Source organism: Amblyomma maculatum, chromosome 4 (assembly GCF_055883805.1).
Source record: "Amblyomma maculatum isolate TAMU_Amacu chromosome 4, ASM5588380v1, whole genome shotgun sequence".
NCBI lineage: Eukaryota > Metazoa > Arthropoda > Arachnida > Ixodida > Ixodidae > Amblyomma > Amblyomma maculatum.
Genome location: NC_139347.1, coordinates 68,602,480 through 68,625,603, shown reverse-complemented (window position 1 = coordinate 68,625,603; position 23,124 = coordinate 68,602,480). Strand labels below are relative to the sequence as shown.

General features: G+C 43.0%; 1 protein-coding gene and 1 pseudogene across 1 annotated transcript in view; one reads left to right on the top strand and one right to left on the bottom strand.

Moving 5' to 3' along the window:
- Window positions 1-23,124, top strand: part of LOC146191313 (uncharacterized) — a 41,802-nt gene that overhangs the window by 6,280 nt on the left and 12,398 nt on the right. Inside the window, exons 3-9 of the mRNA XM_084601813.1 lie at window positions 2,436-2,588; window positions 4,889-5,147; window positions 10,578-10,731; window positions 11,234-11,322; window positions 12,188-12,397; window positions 15,855-16,032; window positions 22,802-22,992. Of these exons, the coding sequence (XP_084457939.1) occupies window positions 2,436-2,588; window positions 4,889-5,147; window positions 10,578-10,731; window positions 11,234-11,322; window positions 12,188-12,397; window positions 15,855-16,032; window positions 22,802-22,992 (1,234 nt within the window). The remainder of the gene's footprint in view (window positions 1-2,435; window positions 2,589-4,888; window positions 5,148-10,577; window positions 10,732-11,233; window positions 11,323-12,187; window positions 12,398-15,854; window positions 16,033-22,801; window positions 22,993-23,124) is intronic.
- On the bottom strand, window positions 6,231-7,160 carry LOC146191314 (protein GVQW3-like; annotated as a pseudogene).

Sequence of the window (23,124 nt, the reverse complement as noted above, 5' to 3'; positions counted from 1 at the left end):
AAACTGCTAGCTACTAGCACTGGTTCAAAGCATTCTAATTCTAGCATGGCTTCGGGCCTTTAGACTGCAGCATTTTTGTTTTGAATTTCTGTTTATATCATATGAGGACACATTAATTGGAGCCATGAATGCAACAGGATATGAACTTGTCAAAATTCACAACTGTGGGATGCCGGGCTAGTTGTTAATGCATTCTCAAAACAAAGCAGCGTACGACACACGCACACAGGAGAAAAAGACAGGACATGAAGCTGAACTGAAAATTTAATTTCTTAGCACAATACATATAAACATGCATAGAGGGGTGGAGCCAAGGCGCGATCACCGGATTAAGTGTAGTCACGTCAGAAATAAATAGATGAAAGATGAAAAGGCTAAAAACGATAGAAATGTGATGTAAAGGGCCAGGACAAAAACGAATAAAACCAATAAAAGGATGGGTACCAGCCAAAATGGCGCATAAAAGCGATAAAAATGGAAGTGAAAAACCAGAATGAGATTTGCGGCTTAAGGCTATTAAAAAACAGCAAAGAGCACGTGGGAAAGTCTAGACAATTCCTGTACATATAAGGAAGGTGTGCTTACACTTTGGTTATTTGTACGGCGGATTTCAAGGGCCTCGGTAATTTCCCTGGACAACCTATCCCGTCCTTTACCTATAATTGTGCAGCGGTTGAATTTGTCGTCATAATGCCCTACATCCATGACATCAGCCACCGCCTCAAAAACATGGCTGAGCGTTCAGGGATGGACGTTGTCCTTTCTGCGCCAAACAAGCTTTCAGCCCTCTGTATAAAGGTAATTGACCCTCGTATCACACATGGGTGCAGGCAGAAACATTCTAAATAGCACGTACCTTGTGACACAAACATTGTATACTTGCTGCTTGTCATGTGGGAAGAGATACATTGGCCAAACAGGCAGGTGAATCAACACCAGGCTTCAAGAACACACAAATAATGTTAGTAGTATTGCTATTTTCGGGCACCTTGCCAAGCATTGCAGGAAATGTAAAAGTATGAACAGCAATCCTGAAGATAAGTGGCTTGTGGTTTGGGGGGCTTAACGTAGTGGAGGCCATGCAGGTGCGTTTGTAAGGTTTTGTTAAAGTGGGACTTTTATCTGTGTCAGGTGGTCTTGCACATAATGAGGTAGCTTAGGTGAAGTTAATGTAGAATAATATTTCAGCTATCTGTGATTCCGTAGTAAGCTCAGGAGATTGATGACAAAGGATGATTTAATAAGCTAAAGAAGCTAAGTACAACAGTAGGCTTAAAAATTAGTAAGCAGAAAACTAAAGTAATGTTTAATAGCCTCAGAAGGGAACAACAGTTTACAATATGTAGCGAGGCATTGGAAGCATAAAGGGAATATGTCTACTTAAGACAGGTAGTATATTACAGATCTGAACCACAAGCGTGAAATAACCGGAAGAATAAGGTTGGGGTGAAGTGCATTTGGCAAGTACTCTCATATCATGAATGGTAGTTTACCAGTGTCCCTAAAAATATATATAACAGATGCATCTTACTGGCACTCACCTGTGGGGCAGAAACGTGCAGGCTAATGAAAAGAGTTTAACTTCAATGCAGGGAGCTATGGAAAGGTGAACGATGGGTGTAATGTTAAAAAACAGGAGGTGTATAGAGTGGGTTAGAAAGCAAAAACGAGTTACTGACATACTTTTTGAAGTCAGAAGAAATGGGCGCGGGCAGGTCATGTAATACGAAGGCAAGATAACCGATGCATGCTAAAAGTAACGGAGTGGATTCCAAGGGAAGACACACATAGAATGGGACAGCAGAAAGTCAGGTGGATGGATGAGATTAGGAAGTCTGCAGGGATTAGATGGAAGCACTTGGCACAAGAACGGGGGTAATTAGAGGCCATTATCCTGCAGTGGGTGTAGCCTGACTGATGATTAGTATTTGGGAGGTAATAGATGCATGAATTATAGGAATTGTGGTTAAGCAAGTAACCAGCTGTACATGCGCACATGAGAATCTGTAAGGCCAACACCAGTGCTATTGTAGGGGCAGCGGCTTGTTTTGTTTTGCTATCACCTCAGGAGGTGCGAATATCTGACTTCTTACGATTGAATCTGGCAAATGCCCGAAACAAATGTTGAATAAAGCGACACTCCCACCAAACTCCATTATCTTGGTTATCAAACGCAATATCTGTGAGAAATTTTAGCTCGCATGAGTCACTGATTGAGCTGGAATAAGCATTCTGTAGTGTGTGTAAAATTGTGGAACATGTTGTGCGCTGCTGGATTTGCTCAAAATTCTGAGATAGAGCTGGCCTGTCTAACCTGAAAGACTACTTATCTTGATGCCGCGTACAGAAAGTGGATGTTCTGAGAAATTTTTCCTTTCCTGACTGTGGAGATGATTCAGTACTTTGTGCATTTCTGGCTGCATGTACATCCACAGAAGATGAAGTGCCTGTAAGCAAAAAGGTGTTCATCAGCGTGCCTTATGGTGAGCGCAACCCACTGTGCACTTTACGAGACGCTCCACTGCCTGAGGACCTTGAGGACATCCCAGATGCATCTGATGATGAAGCTGTGGATGACCTAATTCTAGGTGAGGATTGGTTACATCTCAGCATATTATTAGCGAGCTGTGTTTATGTGATAGCGCTAAAGGCCCTCTTGTCTAGAAGGTCCGGCATTGTCAGTGTTAAAGTGGCCGTTGTAAGTGAAAAATCACTGGCCTGGGTCTGGCAGGTGCTAGTTGGTGAGTGACACATCCAGATTATTGCCTCTCTCTTGATTGGAAGTAGATGTAAGAATGAAGTGAATTTATTACCAGCGATATCATTTGTTACGCTCATCGCCTTGCCTGCTTTCTCGAAACAATCTTGTTGCAAAGACACCTGCTGGCGGAGAAGACACCCAGACTGACAGCAGTGAGAGCGACTTTATTGCCTCTAAGCTCCACTGTGGATCAAACCCTGAAGTTGTTGTTCAAAATAAGGGTTTTGTATGAGAAGTCTTGCCAGCAAGTTTGTGCATTTGTGCTGATGATGGCATCAGGACCAGATGCTGACGCGCAGGGCTAATGCAGTAAGAGCTACAGGAGATAGCAACGCTGACTTGAAGGCATACCGCGCTCAAGGACATCTAATTTCTTCTTTAGCACTCACATCCTCTGACAGCATATTTGAGGTGTTCACCAGGAAATTAGAGTTTTGTGTCTTTTCAATTTTACGCTACAAAATTTGGAGGACGTGAAGGAAGAGAGGATAGGTAAGGAAAAATTAGTAACGTGATGGGCATAGTTTATACTTTCCGTCTGTGGTCTCTTTGTCTATAGTCTATAGTTACTCCTTTTCCCAGTGTGGAGTAGAGGACCAGGGTCACTTTTTTGCCAGCCAACCTCGTCACCTTTCATGTCATTAAATAACTTTCTCTCACTAGTTGTTGAGATGGTTCAGAAAAAGACTACGAGTATCAAAAACCTAATGTTTCCACCCATATTTTATGGTGAAGAAATTAGTAGCTTGTGTGTGCAGAGGTGTATATTAAATTGTCGCTAGCAGTGTGGCTTGACTGTTCTTCAATGCATATATTAATAAATGCGTATATTATATATTCAATGCGTATATTCAATGCGTATATTACTGTGTATATTAATAAAAAATTGCCAAGAGACATTTTATATCTGGGCGGAATATATCTCAGCGTTAGCTTTCCTGCTTGCTGCCTTATATTCAATATGCGACAACTGTGTTGCCTTAGTTTAGATTAGTTGTGGACTTTCATGCATAGTGTCCAAACTGCTGCTTTTTGTGCAACACATCTCTGTGTCACACATTTTGAAGCTGTATATGGAAATATATGCATAAATGGTAGTGCACGTCAGATATGTTTGGGAATGCCTTAATGTTAAGCACCCGGTTAGCCGTGCTGTGATGGAATGACTAGAGTAACAAAGAAACGGTGTTGCCCTAAAGCTCATAAAATGCTTCAAGTTTGCATGGTTATTGAACATTTCTTGCTTACCACAGTGCAGCATAGGCTAGCTAACATGAAACAGTAGAGTGAAAAGAAAAAACGGCTGATTGTACCATGCAGCTATGAGAATAGGAACCAGTTACATGAAAACGCTGACATGAGAGTACTGACTAGCATCCATAGGTCATCACGGTCAGTTCGGATGCCATAGATCAGCACGGAATGTTTTTATGTTGCATCTTGTGTCATTTTTACGGCTTAGAGCTTCAGAGCACCTTATTCATTGCACTTTTCTTCTGGCACTTAGCTTTGCAAATGTGGCTTCAAAAACATGAATAATTCCATTGAAAAGGAGACGTAGGCAGCATAGAATATTGGTGCTTATCTCATTGCTGGTTTTTTATTTCATTTTTTTTTATCGTGTTTAGTTATCTTTTCAGAGCATGTAGATTCACTCCACACACTGTCACAACCATATCAGTGCTTTCAGATTTGTCAGTGCAAGGTGTAAAAGTTCAGGTGTTAATTGGCTGTGTGCTTCACACTTTCTGTGCCTACTGGCGTCCAGCTGTTGGATCATACAATCACATTTGAGGCGGTGTTTGAACAGTTATATTTATTTGCCCTGCTGCCCGGGGCCGCTGAGTGATTAGGGTGCTCAATTGCTGATCCTATCAAAGCAGACTATCCAGGCTGTGGCCACTGCTTTGCGATGGAAACGAAAAGCAAGGCATCTTTGTACTATCTGATGTCGGTGCATGTTAAAGAACTACACATATTAGAAATTACCGGAGTCCTTCACTATGGAATCTCTCATAGCCTGAGTCGCTTTGAGGTGAACCCCATAAACCAAGTTGCATTTTCTTGCTGTGTTGTGAAGGGACATGTGAAGAACAGATGATAATTGGGGTATGTCTGTGCATGCAGGCCCTGAGAAGAACGACAAGCGGCCATCCAAGCCCGTTGAAACTGAAACTGAGACTCCTAGCGACATCTCGGGCCTCCTTTGCCCATCCTGTGGAGGTTGGTTTTCCAGCTCGGAGGTGCTGCAGCTTCACAAGGCCATTAGCCACTGTCGGAACAATGCTGCTAAGCCTAATGGTGTCAAGACCCTGTACGGCTGCAAGGTCTGCAAGCAGACCTTTCCCACCAGCGCAGAGTGCCTGCTACACAAATGGAAGCATAGGTACTGGCTTCGTTTATCCACTTGCCATTTTTCATAGTTATCTCTTTTTTTTCCTTGAGCTCATGACTTTCTGGAGATGTGCAGGTCTAATGGTCAAGAGACAGCGAGAGAATGGAGGAAACGCAAAGTGTTTAACTGTGCTATGGCCAGTTGGGTATCGCGCACAAAGGTGGATAGATAAAGCTAGCGAAAAAACTGAAGGAAGAAATGCTCAGTTGAATTGTCAGAACGCCAGCAACAATCGGAGAAAGTCTGCTATGAGCTGTGCTGCATTCGCAAGCAACAGTAGCAGTGGCTGCAGGTGTGCATCACACTCGAGCTCGGGCCAGTTACAGCTGCGGTCAGAATGATACGAAGACCACTTCAGCACCAAAACTCTCCTCATTCATTTGTAAACAAGAATTGGCCAGCGTTTGATACTGTGATGCAGATAATGTGCTGTGCACTAAGGCAGCAAGGTTTCCTGTTTACTCTGCTGGACATTTTCAAACTTTATTTAGCAGGTTTAGAAAGGGCAGTGGGGCAGGAGAAAGTAGCAGTGCAGATAAGTTCTGCTGCAAAATTAACAATGTTTGTTGATAGTGTTACGGTTGTTCATTACTGACTTATCATAGTTGTGTCCACAGTTACACCGTAGGCGCACCATCCTGAGGAAGTATTTGTGCCTAGACACTGTCACAGGGTTTACGAGGTCTGTTAGAAAAGTATCAGTCCTTTAGCCGGAGAAAAAAAACCTGCCATAACAGGAGCGTTGGAAACCTAATCACCCTCAAAGTAGTCTCCTTGCGACTCCACACACTTCTCCCAGCGGTGCTGCCATTGTTGGAAGCATTCCGAGAAGGCTTCTTTCGGAATGGAGTTTAACTCAGCTGTCATTGCAGCCATAATATCCTCTCTTGTCTGAAAACGCGCTTCTTTCAATGGCCTCTTGGTTTTGGGAAACAGCCTGAAGTTTCAGGGGGCCATATCAGGAAAGTAAGGAGCGTATTGAACTACAGAAGTCTGGTTTTTCGCCAAAAAAGTCTGAATCAAGTGCGAGGAATGTGCAAGAGCATTCTCGAGATTAATGCGCCAATTTCCTGTTCACCACAACTCTGGTCTCTTGCGTTGCACGGCATCACGTAGGTGACGGAGGACATCCCTGTAGTACTCTTTGGTGATTGTTTGACCCTGAGGTGCGTACTTGGGGTGTACCACACTGCGGGAGTCAAAGGAAGCAGCCAGCATCAATCTTGTTGGGCTTTCTTTGGTCTTGTTGACGTGGAATGCTTTCACTGTGATGACTGGGATTTGATTTCCGGGTCGTACCTGTACACCCAAGACTCGTCACCAGTGATTATGGTGTTCATGAAGTCGGGGTAATCCAGCATGTCCTGTGAGATTTCAACACGAAGTTGCCTTTGCTCCACCGTGAGCAGCTTCGGCACGAATTTCGCTGCAGCCGTCTTCATGGCCAAATCTTCAATGATAATGGAATGTGCAGAAAAAGGGCTGATGCCCACCTCTTCCGCGATTTCTCGGATAGTCACACGACGGTCCCGCACCACCACAACGTTCACTTCGACAATGACCTGGTCATTTCGGCATGTTGATAGCTGACCAGAGTGGGGCTGGCTCTCCACTGATGTGCGGCCATCTTTAAACCGGTTATATCACTGCGTAATCTGTGTTCTGCTTGTAGCATCATCACGGAAAGCTGTCTGAATCTTCCGAGTGGTTTCCAGTTGGATGTCGGCCAGTTTTTGGCAAAATTTGATGCAGTAGAGCAGCTCCAGTCGCTCCGCCAATTTCCGTGCAATAAAAAAAAAAAACAACGAGAGCACTGCGCACTACCTCACTCAAATGCTGCGTCCCAGCGACTGACGCTATCGGCAGGCGAGAAAAAATTTCTGCATGTGCACGAAGGTTCAAGGTCGCCTGATGTAGGTGCACTTTTTTCATATCTGTTAGGTGTTCGCAAAAAAAAAAAAAAAATAAGGTCGGATGCTTTTCTAACAGACCTCCTATCCTCATGACAGGTATCTCAAATCGCGCATGCACCAAAGGGGAGGACAGGCAGATTTTAATTATGTATAGTGTTGTGTGCCATGTCTTGACGTACGGTTAGGGCTAGATAAGGTAAATAGGGCTAGGGGGATCCCCTGCCTGAATGGCACATTGCCTCCTTCTTCCAACTAATACTACGAGGGGAAGGGTATGAACACAGAGGAATTAATCCATCACTTATACATGCACCCCTTTGGCATTAGAACTTCAAGCAGAAATAAAGGGAAATATATCGTTCAGGGAGGCACAGAAATGATTCTTGCTTGCCCAGAATAGATTTTATGCTTATAAGCTTACTTCCTAAACACCAGTATGTCTTATAGAAATACAGTGAGCAATTGACCTCTGTGACCAAGAGCTGCAAATAGGCTCTCTAGGGTCGTCACTTTTATATCACAAAGTGGTGTCGCAACTCATGGAATTACTCAATCCATTCTTTTAAAACAACAACATGTTTTTGTACGTCTTGCCAATTTTAACTAACAATTCACAACTTGTAAGCACTCTTAAAACAGCTCGTACCAGAATCATATCTGGTAGTTGGGGATTTTAGTACTACCAACTTCAGGTTTTGGAGAAATGAACAAGCTGGCACAAGAGGCTGTACTTTAGGAGATTTTATTCTTAGCAAAAATGTCTACCTGCTTAATGCTGGCATTCAAACCTATTGCTCTCCGAGCTCAAGGAATGAGCTGTATATATTTTTCCTTTAGTGCACCCTCTGTTTTTACATTTTTTTAGTGTTTACTTGACAACCCATATGGGAGCTATTATTTCCTCATGGTAATCATTTTACCATTTTCACCATAGAACCTCCCATGAAAATCTCATCCTTGGAAACTGCACTTTGCCGACTTACCGTTGCATCTAGAGAAGGCCAATTTGGAAGAAGAATTCCAAGTACGACTTCTTTTTGAATGGAAATACTAGAATATGAATATGGGGAAAAAATGCCTTCGAATATTGAATCGAATATTGGATATGTAATCAGTGAAAAAAAGAGAGTAACGTTAAAAATTAGCTAGCACTGTTTGCTTTGTTCATTTCAGAAGTGGCACAGTATTTGTAAATAAATTGAACTAGAACTGCACAAAAGTGTATACCCTTCGGAAGAATCTAGCATACATTTTATGCGTGATTCCTTATACTGGTTCTTTGCACAGGAAGGACGGGCATAAAACAGAGTGGAGCTGCCATGTTGGTGCTGAATACAGTAAACTATCATTAATGCATCTTTTAACTACCAGAAAAATTGTCCAAATTAACCAAAGCTCGAATTATTGAATGGGCCTGAAACATTTTCCGCAAATCATTTGCATCGCAGTAATTTTACGTGATGAACTCCTGCACGATTGTTGTCTGTATTTGAGATGAAGCCTAAGTAAGGCCCTCTTCACAAAACGGCCCCGTTGCATTTTGAGAGTGCTTCATTGCACAGTCAGCGCGGTTAAGCGTTGCGGTAAAGAGCACAGTGTGGTGAAACTGCAGTGAATTAAATAATCTTTGCTTTATTCACTAATTTCAAATATACAAAAATTTCGAACAGCAGTTTTTTTTAATGTGAATATGAATCAAATACTAACAGGCACTGTCTATCCTTGTTTGAAATTTTGAATTTTTGTACACACATAATTTTGAGATATCAACAAACTCAATGAAACGTTCACACACCCCTCTATTCTTGAGAATGGTACTACAATACAACAGAACATGGTGTATGCAATAATGTAGAGAAGTAAGTAAAAAAAAAAAAAGAAACAAAACATAGTGTGAGCAATAATTCATGGTACCTAACACAGGAGAGCACAGAGGTGAGCATTGTATGGCTTGTGGGTCTTCTGCGAACGACAGATGGCGCAACCACCGCCCTTTGGCAACAACTCGGCGCTCCCAGTTTTTGGTTCCTTGATTTCAGCACAGTTGAGTACATGTTTGCATGATGCACGGCCAAGCTGACTAATTAGTACCATTGATGAACTTCTACAAAACAAAAGTGAGAGCAATGCGCAAGCTCCATGTGCAGTTTCACTGCAAATGAGCCAGTCCTTGAGGCGGGAGAACTTTTTAAATCTTCGCAATAAAAATGCACAATACTGTAGTAGGGGAGTATTTCTAGTTCATCACATTGCACATAAGTGGTTTTGAAGCACAGAAACACAGCTGAAAAACCGATTTCCAACAAGTGGCTGCACTGTGAACCCTACAATAATTTTCTTTGGCCGGTAAAAAGGCTGCATCTGGACCTATCAGATACACTACAAAACACTATCTTTTTGAAACTGTATAAACACTTTTAAAATAATAATTAAAAAAAAAATGAAACCTGGAAACCTGTCACTAAGTTCTAGACCAATAGCAGTTATCAGTTGCCTTGCTAAATCTTTTCAAAGCATACTAAATATTAGGTTAACTTTTATTCTTGGTTCCCATAGACTTCTTGACATCCATCAGAGCAACTTAAAGGAAAAAAAAGACAAAACAGTCAACCATCTTGTCCGGCTCGAAAACACTGTTCGAGAAGCAGTTTTTTTTTTTTTTAATGTAGAGCAAGCTTTTGATGCCACTTGGAGGTTTGGGATTCACTGTGACCTAGCCAACCTAAGTGTCCATGGCAGTATGCTAAACTGCTTGAAGGACTCCTTGTCTGACTTCATTTCTAGTCCACCGGGGCTCATCTCTGTTGAACTTCATCCAGGAAAATACAGTACCCAAGGGTGTATTTTAAGCACTATGTACACTCTTCGTCATAAAATAATTTCATAGCTATACTAATTGTGAAGTATATTATTTATTCAGTCTATATTGGTGACCGCCAAAATGTATGCACATCATTGAGGTTATTAACATGGAAGAGACAGACAACTTACAGTAAACAAGGTGAGTGTTTGGGCATACAGAAATAGATTTAAGTTTTCTAAAAAAAAATAGTTGCTGTTCTTTTGTCTCTCCCGACTCTCTCGAGAGGTTTGCAGATCGATCCCACCTTATCTGGACAGTTTGGGCAGCCATTTGCACGAAACCGTGCCAACTTGCAGGGGTGAATCGTTACTGCACAGCGAGTTCATTAATTTAAGTTAAGGCAGTGCATTTTAATTGTTGCTTTGCATACTCTCTGGGGTTTCGATATTGTCATTTCTAGATCGTCAGCTTAACCACCTCCACTGCCAGACAAAGGCTTCTCGTTTGGTCTCCAGCCCGCACCACCTGCGGCCGCCTCATCCAAGGAAATTTCTAAATCTCATCTTCCTACCTGACTTCCTTTCAACCCCAGCGATTTATAGCAGTGTATTTTCCCATAGTTGGCCGATGGAGCTGTGCTTATTGGCTCGAATTCTTATCTGAATTCTCATCAATTTTTCTACTGTTTATGTGGGTGGGGTGCAGGCCTGAGTCGGAATGGCCGTTTCAGTGCAAGTCCTGCCAGCGGGGCTTCATCCGACAGGTGGCGTTTGTGCGTCACCAGCAGAGTCACACCTTTGAGTGCAAGGAGTGTAACCTGACATTCTCCAACCAGAAAGAACTGCAGGAACACAACATGGTGAGTCTCGCTTTTGGTTTTTGTACCCAGCACGGCCCTGCAGTTCTGGGATTAGTGAAAAAAAAACAGTGTGCTCCACTGGTCCTTGCTTGCTTAACGTGTTCTCGATTAAAATTTAAAGGGGCTCGAGGCACACTGTTCTTTGTCCATTAAGTTTTATTTTATGCAGAAATTGTGAGACTTGTTCCTGGATGCAGGTCCCTTGAAAGCAAATACCACTCTCCTTATCAGCATCCTATCGCACATATATTATTTTTTACTTGTGTTTCCGCTTGGGCGTCTGTAAATGCACACCATTCTTTTTTCACTAAGGTAGCCAATGGTAGCATTTCGTTTTCACTGGTACGGCAGAGGCCGTGAAAGGTAGCAATTTTTTGAAAAAAAAAAAAAAAAACATCAAAATATGTTTCTTGGCTATATTTTTGGGCAACTGGTTAATGCTCTTGGCAGATTTTGTGTGATGATAGTTTCATTTATTGGTGTGCACTGTTCGGATATGCAGACGCACCAACATGGGCGTGAGACATTCCTCTGCGTTCATTGTGAGCAGCTTTTCCTCAGCAAAGCTGGCCTGCAGCGGCATACTCAGAGGTATGCACATTTCCTTTTTTTTTTTACTTTTATGTCTTGCAGTGACTGTGTAATGTTCTAACTTGATCTCATTTTTATGTTTGTGCATCATTGCGTATGTGTTCGAAAATTTCGTTTTTTAAACCAATCTTCTTGTTTCAGTGGTTGCTAGCTTTACTTTGCTTAGGTCACTAACTGAGCTAATTTATATGTCACAGAAAGATAAAACTTACCTTGCAAGCTTTGGCTTGTGTTAACTTTACGGTTAGGTTGAATATTTCCACATGTGCAAAAAAATTTTCTGCTTTTCATGCATCTCCGACATTCTCGTCCTGGTACTGAGTGGTGATACGCCTGAGGCCACTTTACCTTTCTTTGAAGTACCCGCCGTGGTGGTGGAGTGGTTACGGCACTCATGACTACTGTGCCCGAGGATGCGGGATCGAATCCCGGCGGCCGTCACGGCTTCTAGATGGAGGTGTAAAGCTGGGCGCCCGTGTGCTGTGTAATGTCGGTGCACGTTAAAGAATCCCAGGTGGTCGAAATTACTCTGTAGCCCCCACTATGGCATCTCTCGTAGCCTGAGTCGATTTGGGATATTGAACCCCACAAACCAAACCAACCCAGACCAAACCTTTCTGTGAAGTCATCTCTTGAGAATAAGCATTTTCTGAAAAAAACAGTGCGACATTTTTTTATTTCATTTTAAAAGGCACTTTGAAAAACATACGGAAGAAGCCACCGGTGGAAACCTATGACAAAAGAGATGGCTAGGCAGAGTGTTCCGGATATCTGTAGTGCACCTTTCAGATGAATAAGAACACCTTTAGCCAATGCCTTTGAAAGCCTTGGAGTGCCCCAGTTACAGCGAGTGCTTTTTGCTCAGGTATCACAAGAACACACCTGCTGGAACCACAACTGGGGATGCAGCCAACGATGCGGACGGGGCAGATCCAGAAACAGCTCCGGAGACGGCCGCAGTGTTGGACTCCATTCCAGTGGCCCTCACTTGTGACCAGTGCACCTTTGGCTGCTCTCAGCCCTTGGAACTGGCACAGCATGTGGCATCCAACCACCCTGCGGTGCCCATTTTTAGGTCCGTTTCCCAAGGGGGAGGACTGCAGGGAAAAAATGCATGGCACAGAGGAAACATTGCTCCGCGGTGTTTACAGCTTTTACAGGTGCTGCAAGCAGCTTGGAGCCAGTCGCAGTCTGTCATCATCGAGCTGCTGGAAGGATAGCTTAGTCTAGACACTTCTCTGCTTTGTGGGGAGGGTGTTAACCTGAGGGACTTGCTGACCTTGTGTCGGAGAAATTTGATGAACATGAAAACATCACTGATTGTGAGCAAATGGTTGAATGGCACTTGCGAGCATGGTCATTCCACAGGATGCATTGTCCTATTACTTGAAATGTATTTAAAATATATGCGAGCAGTTACATTGTGTTGTAGCAAAATGCTAGTTGAGGACGTTGCTTAGTACTTTCAGAAGCTGTCAGTGCACCTTAACTCTTTTGTTACCGCGAGAAAATGATCGTTTTTCATAGCTCCCGGAATATATTTTTTGCCAGTACAAATAATACTGCACCACACATTGCAGCATACAGAATTGCACATAATGGATAGCTCTTTCCAAAAACGTAAGTTACAAAGCAAAAACTTTATTAGGAAACTCGCAAAAAATATAGGAAAATCGCCATACTTGTGGCGAGTTGATAAAAGTAAGATAGAAGAGGCAGGATATCTACAGATGTATTATTAACAATGAAAATTTAGAATATACATTTTGAAAATCAATTGCCCAGGAACACTGGGTAAAAAAATAAACTATCCGTACAGTGCCGTTCTTCAGCTATATAAAGAAAACTACAGGTGGAAACAGCTTCATTTCTCATGCCATACTGTGAAGCAGCTCCTGGTTTTCGTGAGGCACCAAAGCAAAACTGCTGCAAGGTGGCTGTAAAGTCTTGGGAAAGAAAACAGTTCACTCGTGGACATGGACAAAGAAAGAAACGGCAACACAGCGTTGATTTTTATTCTTTTTTTTTTTTGTCGTTTGTGTTGTCATTTCTTTCTTTTTCTTTCTTTGTCCATGTCTCAAGAGTGAGCTGTTTTTTTCCCAAGATTAACTACCAACTAGCCTGTTTTTCCACTCTGTCTGTAAAGGCCAAGTATACATGTTGGACATGCGGCGGACCTTCATGAAAGCGTTTTCGTGGAATAAAGCCACCTGGACTTGGAGTCAAAGCTCACTAGTGAACACCTGGTGCCACTTTCGGGTAACGCCGTCAGATAACAAAGCCGACAGTATAATTCGATATTTGACTTGCTGGAAATCTTTTGATCACAAAAATTTGATGTTAATGCTGCATTACCACGAGTGGGACATTTTTTTTTTCAAGCACGACTGCTACGCCCACTTTCGAAACAACACATACACATTAGTTCTCAAAATGGTCCATAAAAAATCGGAACATCACCAGAGCGAAAAAATTTAAAATGATTCTACAAGTGCAGTATCTAGACTAACCACTGGGTGGCGCTAGGTGCACGAGAAACGATTTCAACATGTCGAAATTGATGATTTAAAGCATCGATCACCGGTGATCATTCTGAACAGGTGTGGTAATGAAAGAGTTAATGCACAATCTGGCCATTTGTATATTTTATTTTGATGCACTGCATACAGCCAGCACTTGCCTAAGCAGGAGAGTGTTACAGTGCATGAATAACATCTCTTCAGATTTGTTTGCATTTGAGCACTCAGTAATACATAAAGGCAGAACACACCGTTCCACTGTTCAGGTGTTTGGGGAAAAGCAATTTCTGAAATTTTACGCACACGCGTTCAAGTAAGGAACCTCGTAGCCTGCAGTAAAAACCCGCGTATATAATACAAACCCTCATATAATACGAGGCGCAATTTCGGGATATCAAAAACGAAAAAAAAAGCTTCTCATCCGCGTTTAATGCTAGGGAGGAAAGATAACCAGAGTATTGATTTGCACTACATTTTATGGTTGCATGATTGGTCCTCTTCTCGCGCCGACGCGCTTGGTTGGAGAATTTCATGCACCGCGAGGAGAAGCACAGCTCATGTTTGCCTCGCTAGAGGTGTCTTTCTGTAGAAACATTTTTTTTTGTACCTCCAAATGTTTTCTGTATCCCGCATTTCGCGAAAAAGCAAACGACATGTTCCTTGGGAATAGTAGTGAAGCGTCTGCGATTCAACTGTAGCATGGGGCCAGCATAGCTGGGGAGGCTCGTGAGAGACCTGTGCAGCATGCCGAGTGAACCTTTCACCATCCCTGCATCGTACAAGGTGTGACAGATCTCCTTCTGGTCGCATGTGCGTCGCGGGCACCATGGTCGCGAGGATTACATGGTCAGCATGGTGAGACCAAAATCACCGAAACAGTCGGGCAACGCCACCGCCACTGCCTCCTCTCACTGGGAGCCTGATGCTCATGGCGCTGGTTGATAGTGAGGCTGGAATTGTGAATTTAAACTGAAATTTCTTCAGACCCACATATAATATGAGGCAGAAATCTGATGTGATAAAATTGCGAGGAAAAACCTTGTGTTATATGCAGGTTTTTACAGTATATGTAATGGAGACAGCCAATTCTCTGTCATAATTCACATTGGACTGTTCCTTTTCTTTTTTGTTTTAGTTATGAAGCTAAGTGCCAATGTAAATATTGTGACATTTTATTTCCTTTTATGTGACATAATAGGATCGAGTGGTTATGGTTCTTTGCTCTAACACTGTGAAATGATTCAGTGCTGAACTACACTAGAGCATATAGCATTTTACTCTTACAAAAAAGTCCACGTGCCCATGTCCACAAGTGGGCATTGTTTGTCTAGTGTCTCAGGCATTTCACAAGTACACATAACGCTATGTTATAGACCTGGAGGAGCCTTCACTTACTGGCATGCGGTGTCAATCAGGGATTCTCACACTAAAATTCCACAAAGCCCTTAGGCACTGTGAGAACCTAAATTTATGCATGCCCCAGCCACCATCTCTACTTTGCCCACTTCATTTTTGGACTAATCATTCTTTAATTGCAGATAGCAGACTGTTTAACCTTGAAGCCTGTCACTATTCGTTGTTTGGACGTTTTTGAGGGCTCTGCATCTGTGTGCTATGTTTTGCATCCATATTAGGCAGGAAGGAGTGAATGACAGAACACACAGGGTTTCTCAACTCTTCATCGAAACTGTTGGGATTCCCTGAGGCTAAGAAGATTTAGACCTGCTATGAACCTGCTATGAATCTTTTATGTACCTTTTATGAGCCTTTTAAGAACCTTTTTTAGACTTATTATGAACCTTTTTCTAATTTTATGTCTGCTGCCGCCTTTGCAGTATGTAGTCATTACTTGTTGGCAAACAAAATATGGCCACCTCCTTGTATGGCGCCAGGAAGGTACTAAGCCGCTGTGTAAGGCATTGCAGGTTTATTTCTATGTTTCATCAAAAGGAAGGCTACCTCGTTTCGTGAAAAGATCAGTGACATCTGCCGTTTCTCCTTGCCACTGCTTAGGTGTGAAAAGTGTGAGCAGCCATTCCTGAAGGAAGCTGAGCGGGACGAGCACATGCAGCTTAAGCACCAGCTGCTCCATGTGGAACCAACCTCAGATGGGAATTATGTCTGCCAGATCTGCGATCGGAGATTGAAGACGTTCAGCGGCTACTGGGGCCACCTCAGGGGCCACACCAAGGCAGGTGTCACTGAGCACTTGGTGTGACTTAGATTGCTGTGCTTAACCCATGCATGGGCTGCATCTCTCTGTGCGTAATCATTATCTCTTGCCAGCTAGCACTAAATTCTTTCATTATGATTTGTGTAGTTTTGCACTCAAATTGTTTTATGTTGGAAATGTATGGCATACCTCATCGCAGTGATTTAAATAGATGAGAAAGAGAAGGTGTTGTTTATGAATATAATTGTAAATAACACAATTTTCGTTTTGTTCATTTATCTTCTTGCCACTTATATAGATTTGTGTCTCATGTTCGAAGCTGATATTACAAATCTTGCTTAGAAAAAACTAGAAGATATATCTTTACCTTGTATAGTCGTATAAGGGCTGCATCCCCAACACAGCGGCCAATAATTTGTGAAAGGAAATAATGTCAGCCAAAAATTGTTTTATTGGGCACAAATTTGGCCTTGTAGCTCATTCCGCTGGGAGATAGCAGACAGTTATAACTACCTGCGACACTTGCTACGACCCTAGATGCATCGTCCTCTGTTCGAGACTTAGCCTGGAACCTTCAACACATGATGCTTCAATGCTACCAACATATCTTGTACAAGAGTTGAGGTGCCGGCTAGTTGGTAATACATTTTGGAATAACAGCGCGAAGGACGAGGACGAAGATAGAAGGACACAAACCTTCTATCTTCCTGTGTCCTTCTATCTTCGTCCTCGTCCTTCGCGCTGTTATTCCAAAATATCTTGTACACACGGCATTCGCACCAAAGAATAAACTATGCATCATCATCATCAAAACATGCTGTGCAAAAGCTAAAATGAGCTGCACTCACGCGAGGGGCACTTTCTTTTTTTTGTGTGCGGCATCACGACGTCTGACAGGCTTGGGTGCTTGAGGACTACACTTCGCATTGGTACATTGTTCGCTCGTTGTCTTGAGGCCTAACATATCACAGCCATAGCAAAGGCACTTTCAATCTAATCACAGTTAATCATGTTACCTGCAAGCACAATCCAAACTGTCAGCGAAGCCATCACAAGCACTGGGTCTTAAGGGGATCGTAATGACATAGTATCACATGACGTTTGCCAGTAAAGTAATTCAGGGATCAAGCAGCTGCTAGTAATCTGCTTTACTTTGGGCAGTTAACTCATGCCAATGTCAGGCTCACTCCTTATCACCCATACTTTTAATGCATTATGTATATAGAGGACATGCCAGGGCTGTGCTAGCCCATCATAAAAGCGCATGCCGCTGCATAAAAGGGGGATCTGCAATTGGGGCTGTGCTGTGGTTGGAAATAGAAAAATGCCATTCCCAAACAATGAAAAAAAAAAAGTGCAACTCCTGCACAAGTATAACCTCATTGATATGTTTTTTTAAAAATGGCAAAAAAATGTATTATCTGGGAAAACATATGATCCGAATTGCCTATTATTTAAAAATTTAACTGCTGAATGAGGTACAAGGACATTTAAAATTGAGACTTTCACTGCATAAAAGGGTAGATTAGCATTTATAGACATGAAGTATGCACAGCTCCTTTTTTATCTCGCAGAATTCAGTCTGTATTTGCATTGTCCTAAGGGAAGAAATTTATCAACAGATCTGGTGTGCAGAAGGAATGATGAGCCGGGATCGCATCCTTAATTGTTTCCGGATGCTTCGCTTCCTTACACCAGGGACATGGAGAGAAGCCATTGCGACGGCTTGAAGTCGCCACGCTTTTACTCATGCTGCTTCCCCCAGATTTGGCCCGCTTGTATGCAAGCGAATAAAGTAAAAGCTCGTTAATTTTAACTTCACGAGACCGCGAAAAAAGGTTTGAATTATCGAATGACCTCAAAATACTGACACGATCTATTTCCATTGTGGTAAATTTACCCTATTTACTCCTACTGCGACCCCCTCGAGTAATGAATCGACCCCCCACTTTGCCACAGAGAATTTGAAAAAAAAAAAGAAAAAGCTTTCGTTAGCGCTTCTCTCCATTTCGCCGGTCACTGTCCCATTCCACCCCACATTTCTTGGCAATGTGCCAAGATGCTGCGCAGTGATAACATCATGGTGTGTTTACCTTTCATGCTAGCTCTATAGGGAAAAAAAAAAGAGCGGCGAGGGGAGGGGAGGGGGGACTTGGTAGAGTGCCAGCGCTCGTCGGGCAATGCGGGCCTCGTTTTCACCTTATCGTGTCGCGTTTGGGGTGGGCGCCCTCCTCTGCCACATAATCATTGGAAAGTGTGATAGTGCAAACGCCTTTTGAAACGAGTGGTGCTTGAAGCTGGCGTCATGATCGCGACTGACTGTGTGCTTTCGTTGATGACTTATGGGGGAAGAATTGACGGCTGTCACAAAGAAAAAACTTTTTCTTACGTAATCATTTTTTGTGTTTTTTTTATTTGGAAGCCCGTAACGCCCGTCCGATATTATAGCCTTTTATGGAAGTTGGCTCGGATGCCACCGACAGAAATACTTATCTGTATTTCCGAATTGACGAGGGTTGAACTAACGAGTATCTAGTTGCACGCTTCGGAGGCCGCACAGGAGAGAAGAGCAGGCAGCCGCTGCCGCCAACCCTTACCCTCTGGCGCCGCCGGCTGCTGCGCCAGTCACAGTGCCATATTGAATTAACGAGCTTTCACTGTAGTTGCAGTTATTAAATGGTCTATCCTTATGCACCTTAGGTACCGCAAAGAAGCCACTGCATTTCTCCTTATGAAGTAGTGTTTCCGCGGGAAAGGGCGCCTTGTATGTTGGCTGGTTGGCTTTCCTTGATGCTTCTTCCCGTTGCACCTAGGCGTTGCAGGAAAGCAACTGTGGCGGGTGACCGCCGCTGATCAGTTTTTTATGTTGCGAGTGCTCATTAGCATATGTCCAGTTGATCGCAAAACTTATCATACGACCAGAGTTTGTAGAAATTTTGAACATTGTAACCTGAAAATCATGGTATCCAGGAACCTATTAACCGGGAGAAAAATTGTGTAACTCTATGGAAGATGTTTTACAGCCCGCGATTTTGAATGTATGAAACGGGAAATTGTGTGAACCGGAAACGTATCAATGAGGTTCTACTATGGTAGTCACCTACTAATTTTTTCAAATTGTCTGGGGACTGGGAAACATCTGAATAAATTAAACAGTCAGAGAAATCTAATTTCTCAGAAAAACTCAGATTAGTACTTCAACTTCTAATTTAGAAGTTTTAAATCTGAGATGAAGGAAGAGGTAAATAGTTTTGTACACATTCTGAGCTTCGCCTGACTCTAAACCTTGCTGCTTGTTGTGTGTGCAGTCAACTGTGGGGACCACTTTCCTGAGTTCAGCCATTCAATATCTGTACTGCTGTCAGCACATCTCAAACTAACACGCTGGCTGGAGCAAAGCCAGGGTGTAAAGTGAATTCACTTTCAGCAGGAACTGCACTGTGCCTGCCATTAAGAGGGTTCACAGTGATAAGGCGAAGGGGGCAATGAATGTAAATACAGTAGAACTTTCATTATACAGCTTTCAAGGGACTGCATAATCGTATAATTCAAGTGTCGAATAATTGGAAATCTCTCAAAACTGATGCACATGTCTTAAAAATGAACCCGCTACTCTGGTTGCCAAAATTATGTTCCTTGCAAGTATCTTATGAAAGTGCCCCTGTTTTCGCCTTGCGAGAGTAAACGCATTTACTCGTGCATTTTGCACACGCATACTTCCATCAGATTAAAGCTACCAAACAAAGGTGCGCAAATTACGCGATTTCGTGAGCTAACCTTAAGAGCTCTATAAAAGTGTCAAAATGCACAGTCAGTCTCTGAACTCATACTGGTCATTCTGAAAAAAGAAAACTTTGGTCCAAAATTATAAGTCAGCACTGACGCATACCTCCCTCTCCGCTGCCTTACTCTTTTTTTGCAGAATGAGGGCATAAGCGCTGCTCAGAGCAATCAGTGCCAATCAGTGCGAGCGAGCTGGGTGAATGGCACACATTTCGAACTCTTTTTTTTTTTTTTCTTCTCTCCTGGCATCGGCATACAAATTTAGCTAGCGTCATAGCCGGCATGACGGCGTCCGCTCTCAGCTGACACCTTTCACACCCGCACATGATGACGCAGCCACGCTGATCATTCAAAACCTGCCTTGGACACATCTGTGTGCATTCTGGTGACTTAGTGGAGAAAGGAATGTAATATAATGTGAGTATGTATTTTTTAAATGCATTAAGGAAATGCATTATGAGTTTGGGAATTGCACGAGGTAGTGCCGTGACTGCGCAGCCAGACCTTTTGGCATCGAGAAGGCTACTTTTGACGAAGCTCACATGCATTCCAATCACTGCCCAATAAGTAGATGTCACATGTACCTTAAGATGAAAGACTGAGAAATGCGCCTTATGATGCCTGCTTCAGCTATTCGAAGGCTTTTTACGATGAGCAGTATGGCCAATGCAAACAACATTTGTTTCTGCTCAGACTCCCTTTAGAACCACAGTCACCCCCGCTGCAGCATTGTCTGTATTAGGCAGTTGGCTCATTCTGGTGGGAAAAAAAACTAAATCAATCTTGTACGCCTATGGCACGAGTGCACCCACGCTGGCGGCGGGCTTCCTGCAGCGACGTACGGTCCCGCCGGGTGAAGGCTGTGATGTGACGCTGCAACGGAAGGCGCTTTCAAACTAGCCACTGCTGATTGCTGACAAGACTGACCTATTACTGCCGACAGAGTAACTTCATTGTACAAACATAAAACTTGATTTCAGTAATGCCGACACGTGCGTAAAAGTGGGCTAGGTGCAGACACCCGCCACGCACCAATGGCCGTGGGTCGCACGTATGGAGTCTGAGCTATCGGCAGAACTGTCGCTATGGGCCGTCGTACGCTGGATCACATCGCTGCGCGCACTTTTCCCTGTCTAAATTGCGATTTGGAATGCCTTAAGGTGACATGACGTCTGTCAGTGAAGTGTTCCACCATCATCTCTCATTCTGGACAGTTCCCGTCGGCGGTGGTACGAAGCAGGATGTGCATAATTTTACGCCGTATAATGAAGGTATTTAATGCGTTATCCCTATGGTGGACAGCCGAAACAAGCATTGCATTAGCCCTAACACTCATAGTTAGGCCAGGCAATTATTTTGAAATCAGTCTCAGAATTGACAATACGTTTTGTGTGTACTCCGCAGCAGTTTGTTCAAGGTGTTTTATTTGTCAGATATTGTCATCAAAACATCAGTTTTAATGGTTGAACATTGGAACAGTTGGGGCTGCTTGCTTTTTCAAAAGCAAAGCAGGCATTTTTTTCCCCCGCAATCTCCAAGAAGTCTCCCATGCGCTTCGATACTGCCTATATAGCATATTCGAGACAAAAAGGCTTAGCACAGATGAGTTCCACGAACTGTGACTACTGTTCAAGTCTATGCGATGTCAGTAGAAAATGTCTGATAATAGCATGAGCTGGTGACAGCCTATGCATACATAGGGCAGAGGCTATAAACCCTTCCGTCTTGGCCGTCAGAATCGTTTCCATTATTTGTGCATGACATTTGTAACAAGATCATTTGGCTTAGACACAAAACTTTTTATTTTGTTTTCAAAACTCCATTCAAATACTGTTTTCAAGCAGCGAGCCTCACCTCGCAGCGTTGGTGCATTATTCTGCTCGAGCAATGTTGGAATGTATGCGTAGGTCCTTTGGTCAAAATTTGGGAGCGACCGTGCGGAGGCCAACGGTTTACATTTAAGGGGTTCTGTGGGTAATCCTTGCTCTCAGCAGTCATGTGGATGAATGAATGAGCCTTGCAGTGTACATGTTTCGATAATGAGCTCCAAAGGAGCACAGGGCATCACCTTCTGTCTACTAATGCAGTCCAAGCACGTTCAGCACAAAGTAGCGTAAAATGACTCAGTGTTGACAGCAGTTTCAAACTTTCTGTGCCTTGCCACGCCTGACTGCATGCACGCACTGGGGCAGCAAATGATCTCGCAACACCTGCAGCACAGTCGCTGCAGCTTGGGGACTTAACAAGTTTGCATCGCACATCATCATGTGTTCAAAGAAGAATGAGGTGCAGTGAATAAGGTCTATATTATGCATTCCTAATTCATGCTCCATATCTCATTATAACGTTTTGTTGTGAGAAAGATAAAGACCCAAGGATTGCGGGAAAAAATATATGCTGAGAAATTAAGAAGTTTGACTATGTTGGTCATCTTATTTGCCATGTCAGTAAGATGCTTCAGTTTAGCGCTTGCTCCATCTATCTTTTTGCGATGTGTGCTATGTGCTGTGCATTGTATTATGATTCTGTAAAGTGCAGACCCTAAATCCTGCTTCCTTTTAGCTTGAATTTCCTATATTTATGATCAAACTCCCTTTGAAACTTGAATTAATGAGGTCAGACTGTACACATCATATAATGGCTTGGCAATTGGTCTTAAGCATCTCTGAATTCCCCATTGACGGTTATATTCAAAATTTTTATTTAACCGTTCAGTTATGATTGAAGACTAAAGAAATAAGAAATATGAAGTTCTTAGTTACGAGAACCTGAGTGCACATGAATAGGGCAGTAGTATTACAAATTTCATGCAACTTGCAAGAAAGGCAACACAGCGCAATCTTGTGATTAAGTGCACGGTTAAAAACGCAACAAGTTATATATAAAAAGTGACGAGTAGTCTGTCTTTGAGTCGATATTATGTTGACCTTAATGGTTGCCTTGTTGTGTGAAAATCAGTGCCTTTGCAAACAATCCATTCGTGCTCGTTCTGTTTTGGTTCCAGACAAAACCGTTCCTGTGTGACCAATGCGGACACCGCTACACCAGCCGGGGCAGCCTGACCAAGCACAAGCGCACCCATGACTTTGCCAATGCTACCAAGTGTCCGCATTGCTCCAAGGAATTCGCCACACTGGACTACATGCGTAACCATGAGCGCCTAGTCCACACTCGCAACTTCAAGTTTGCTTGCCGGTGAGTCAGTTTTGGAAAGTTTGGCAATGAGCTGTACATGTCTCCCACGTTCAAAGTGCTCATCTAACCTAAAGCTTCCTCCACACCACCATATCCGCCTGGAGCAAGAACTTGGCAGCCAAAATACCTTGT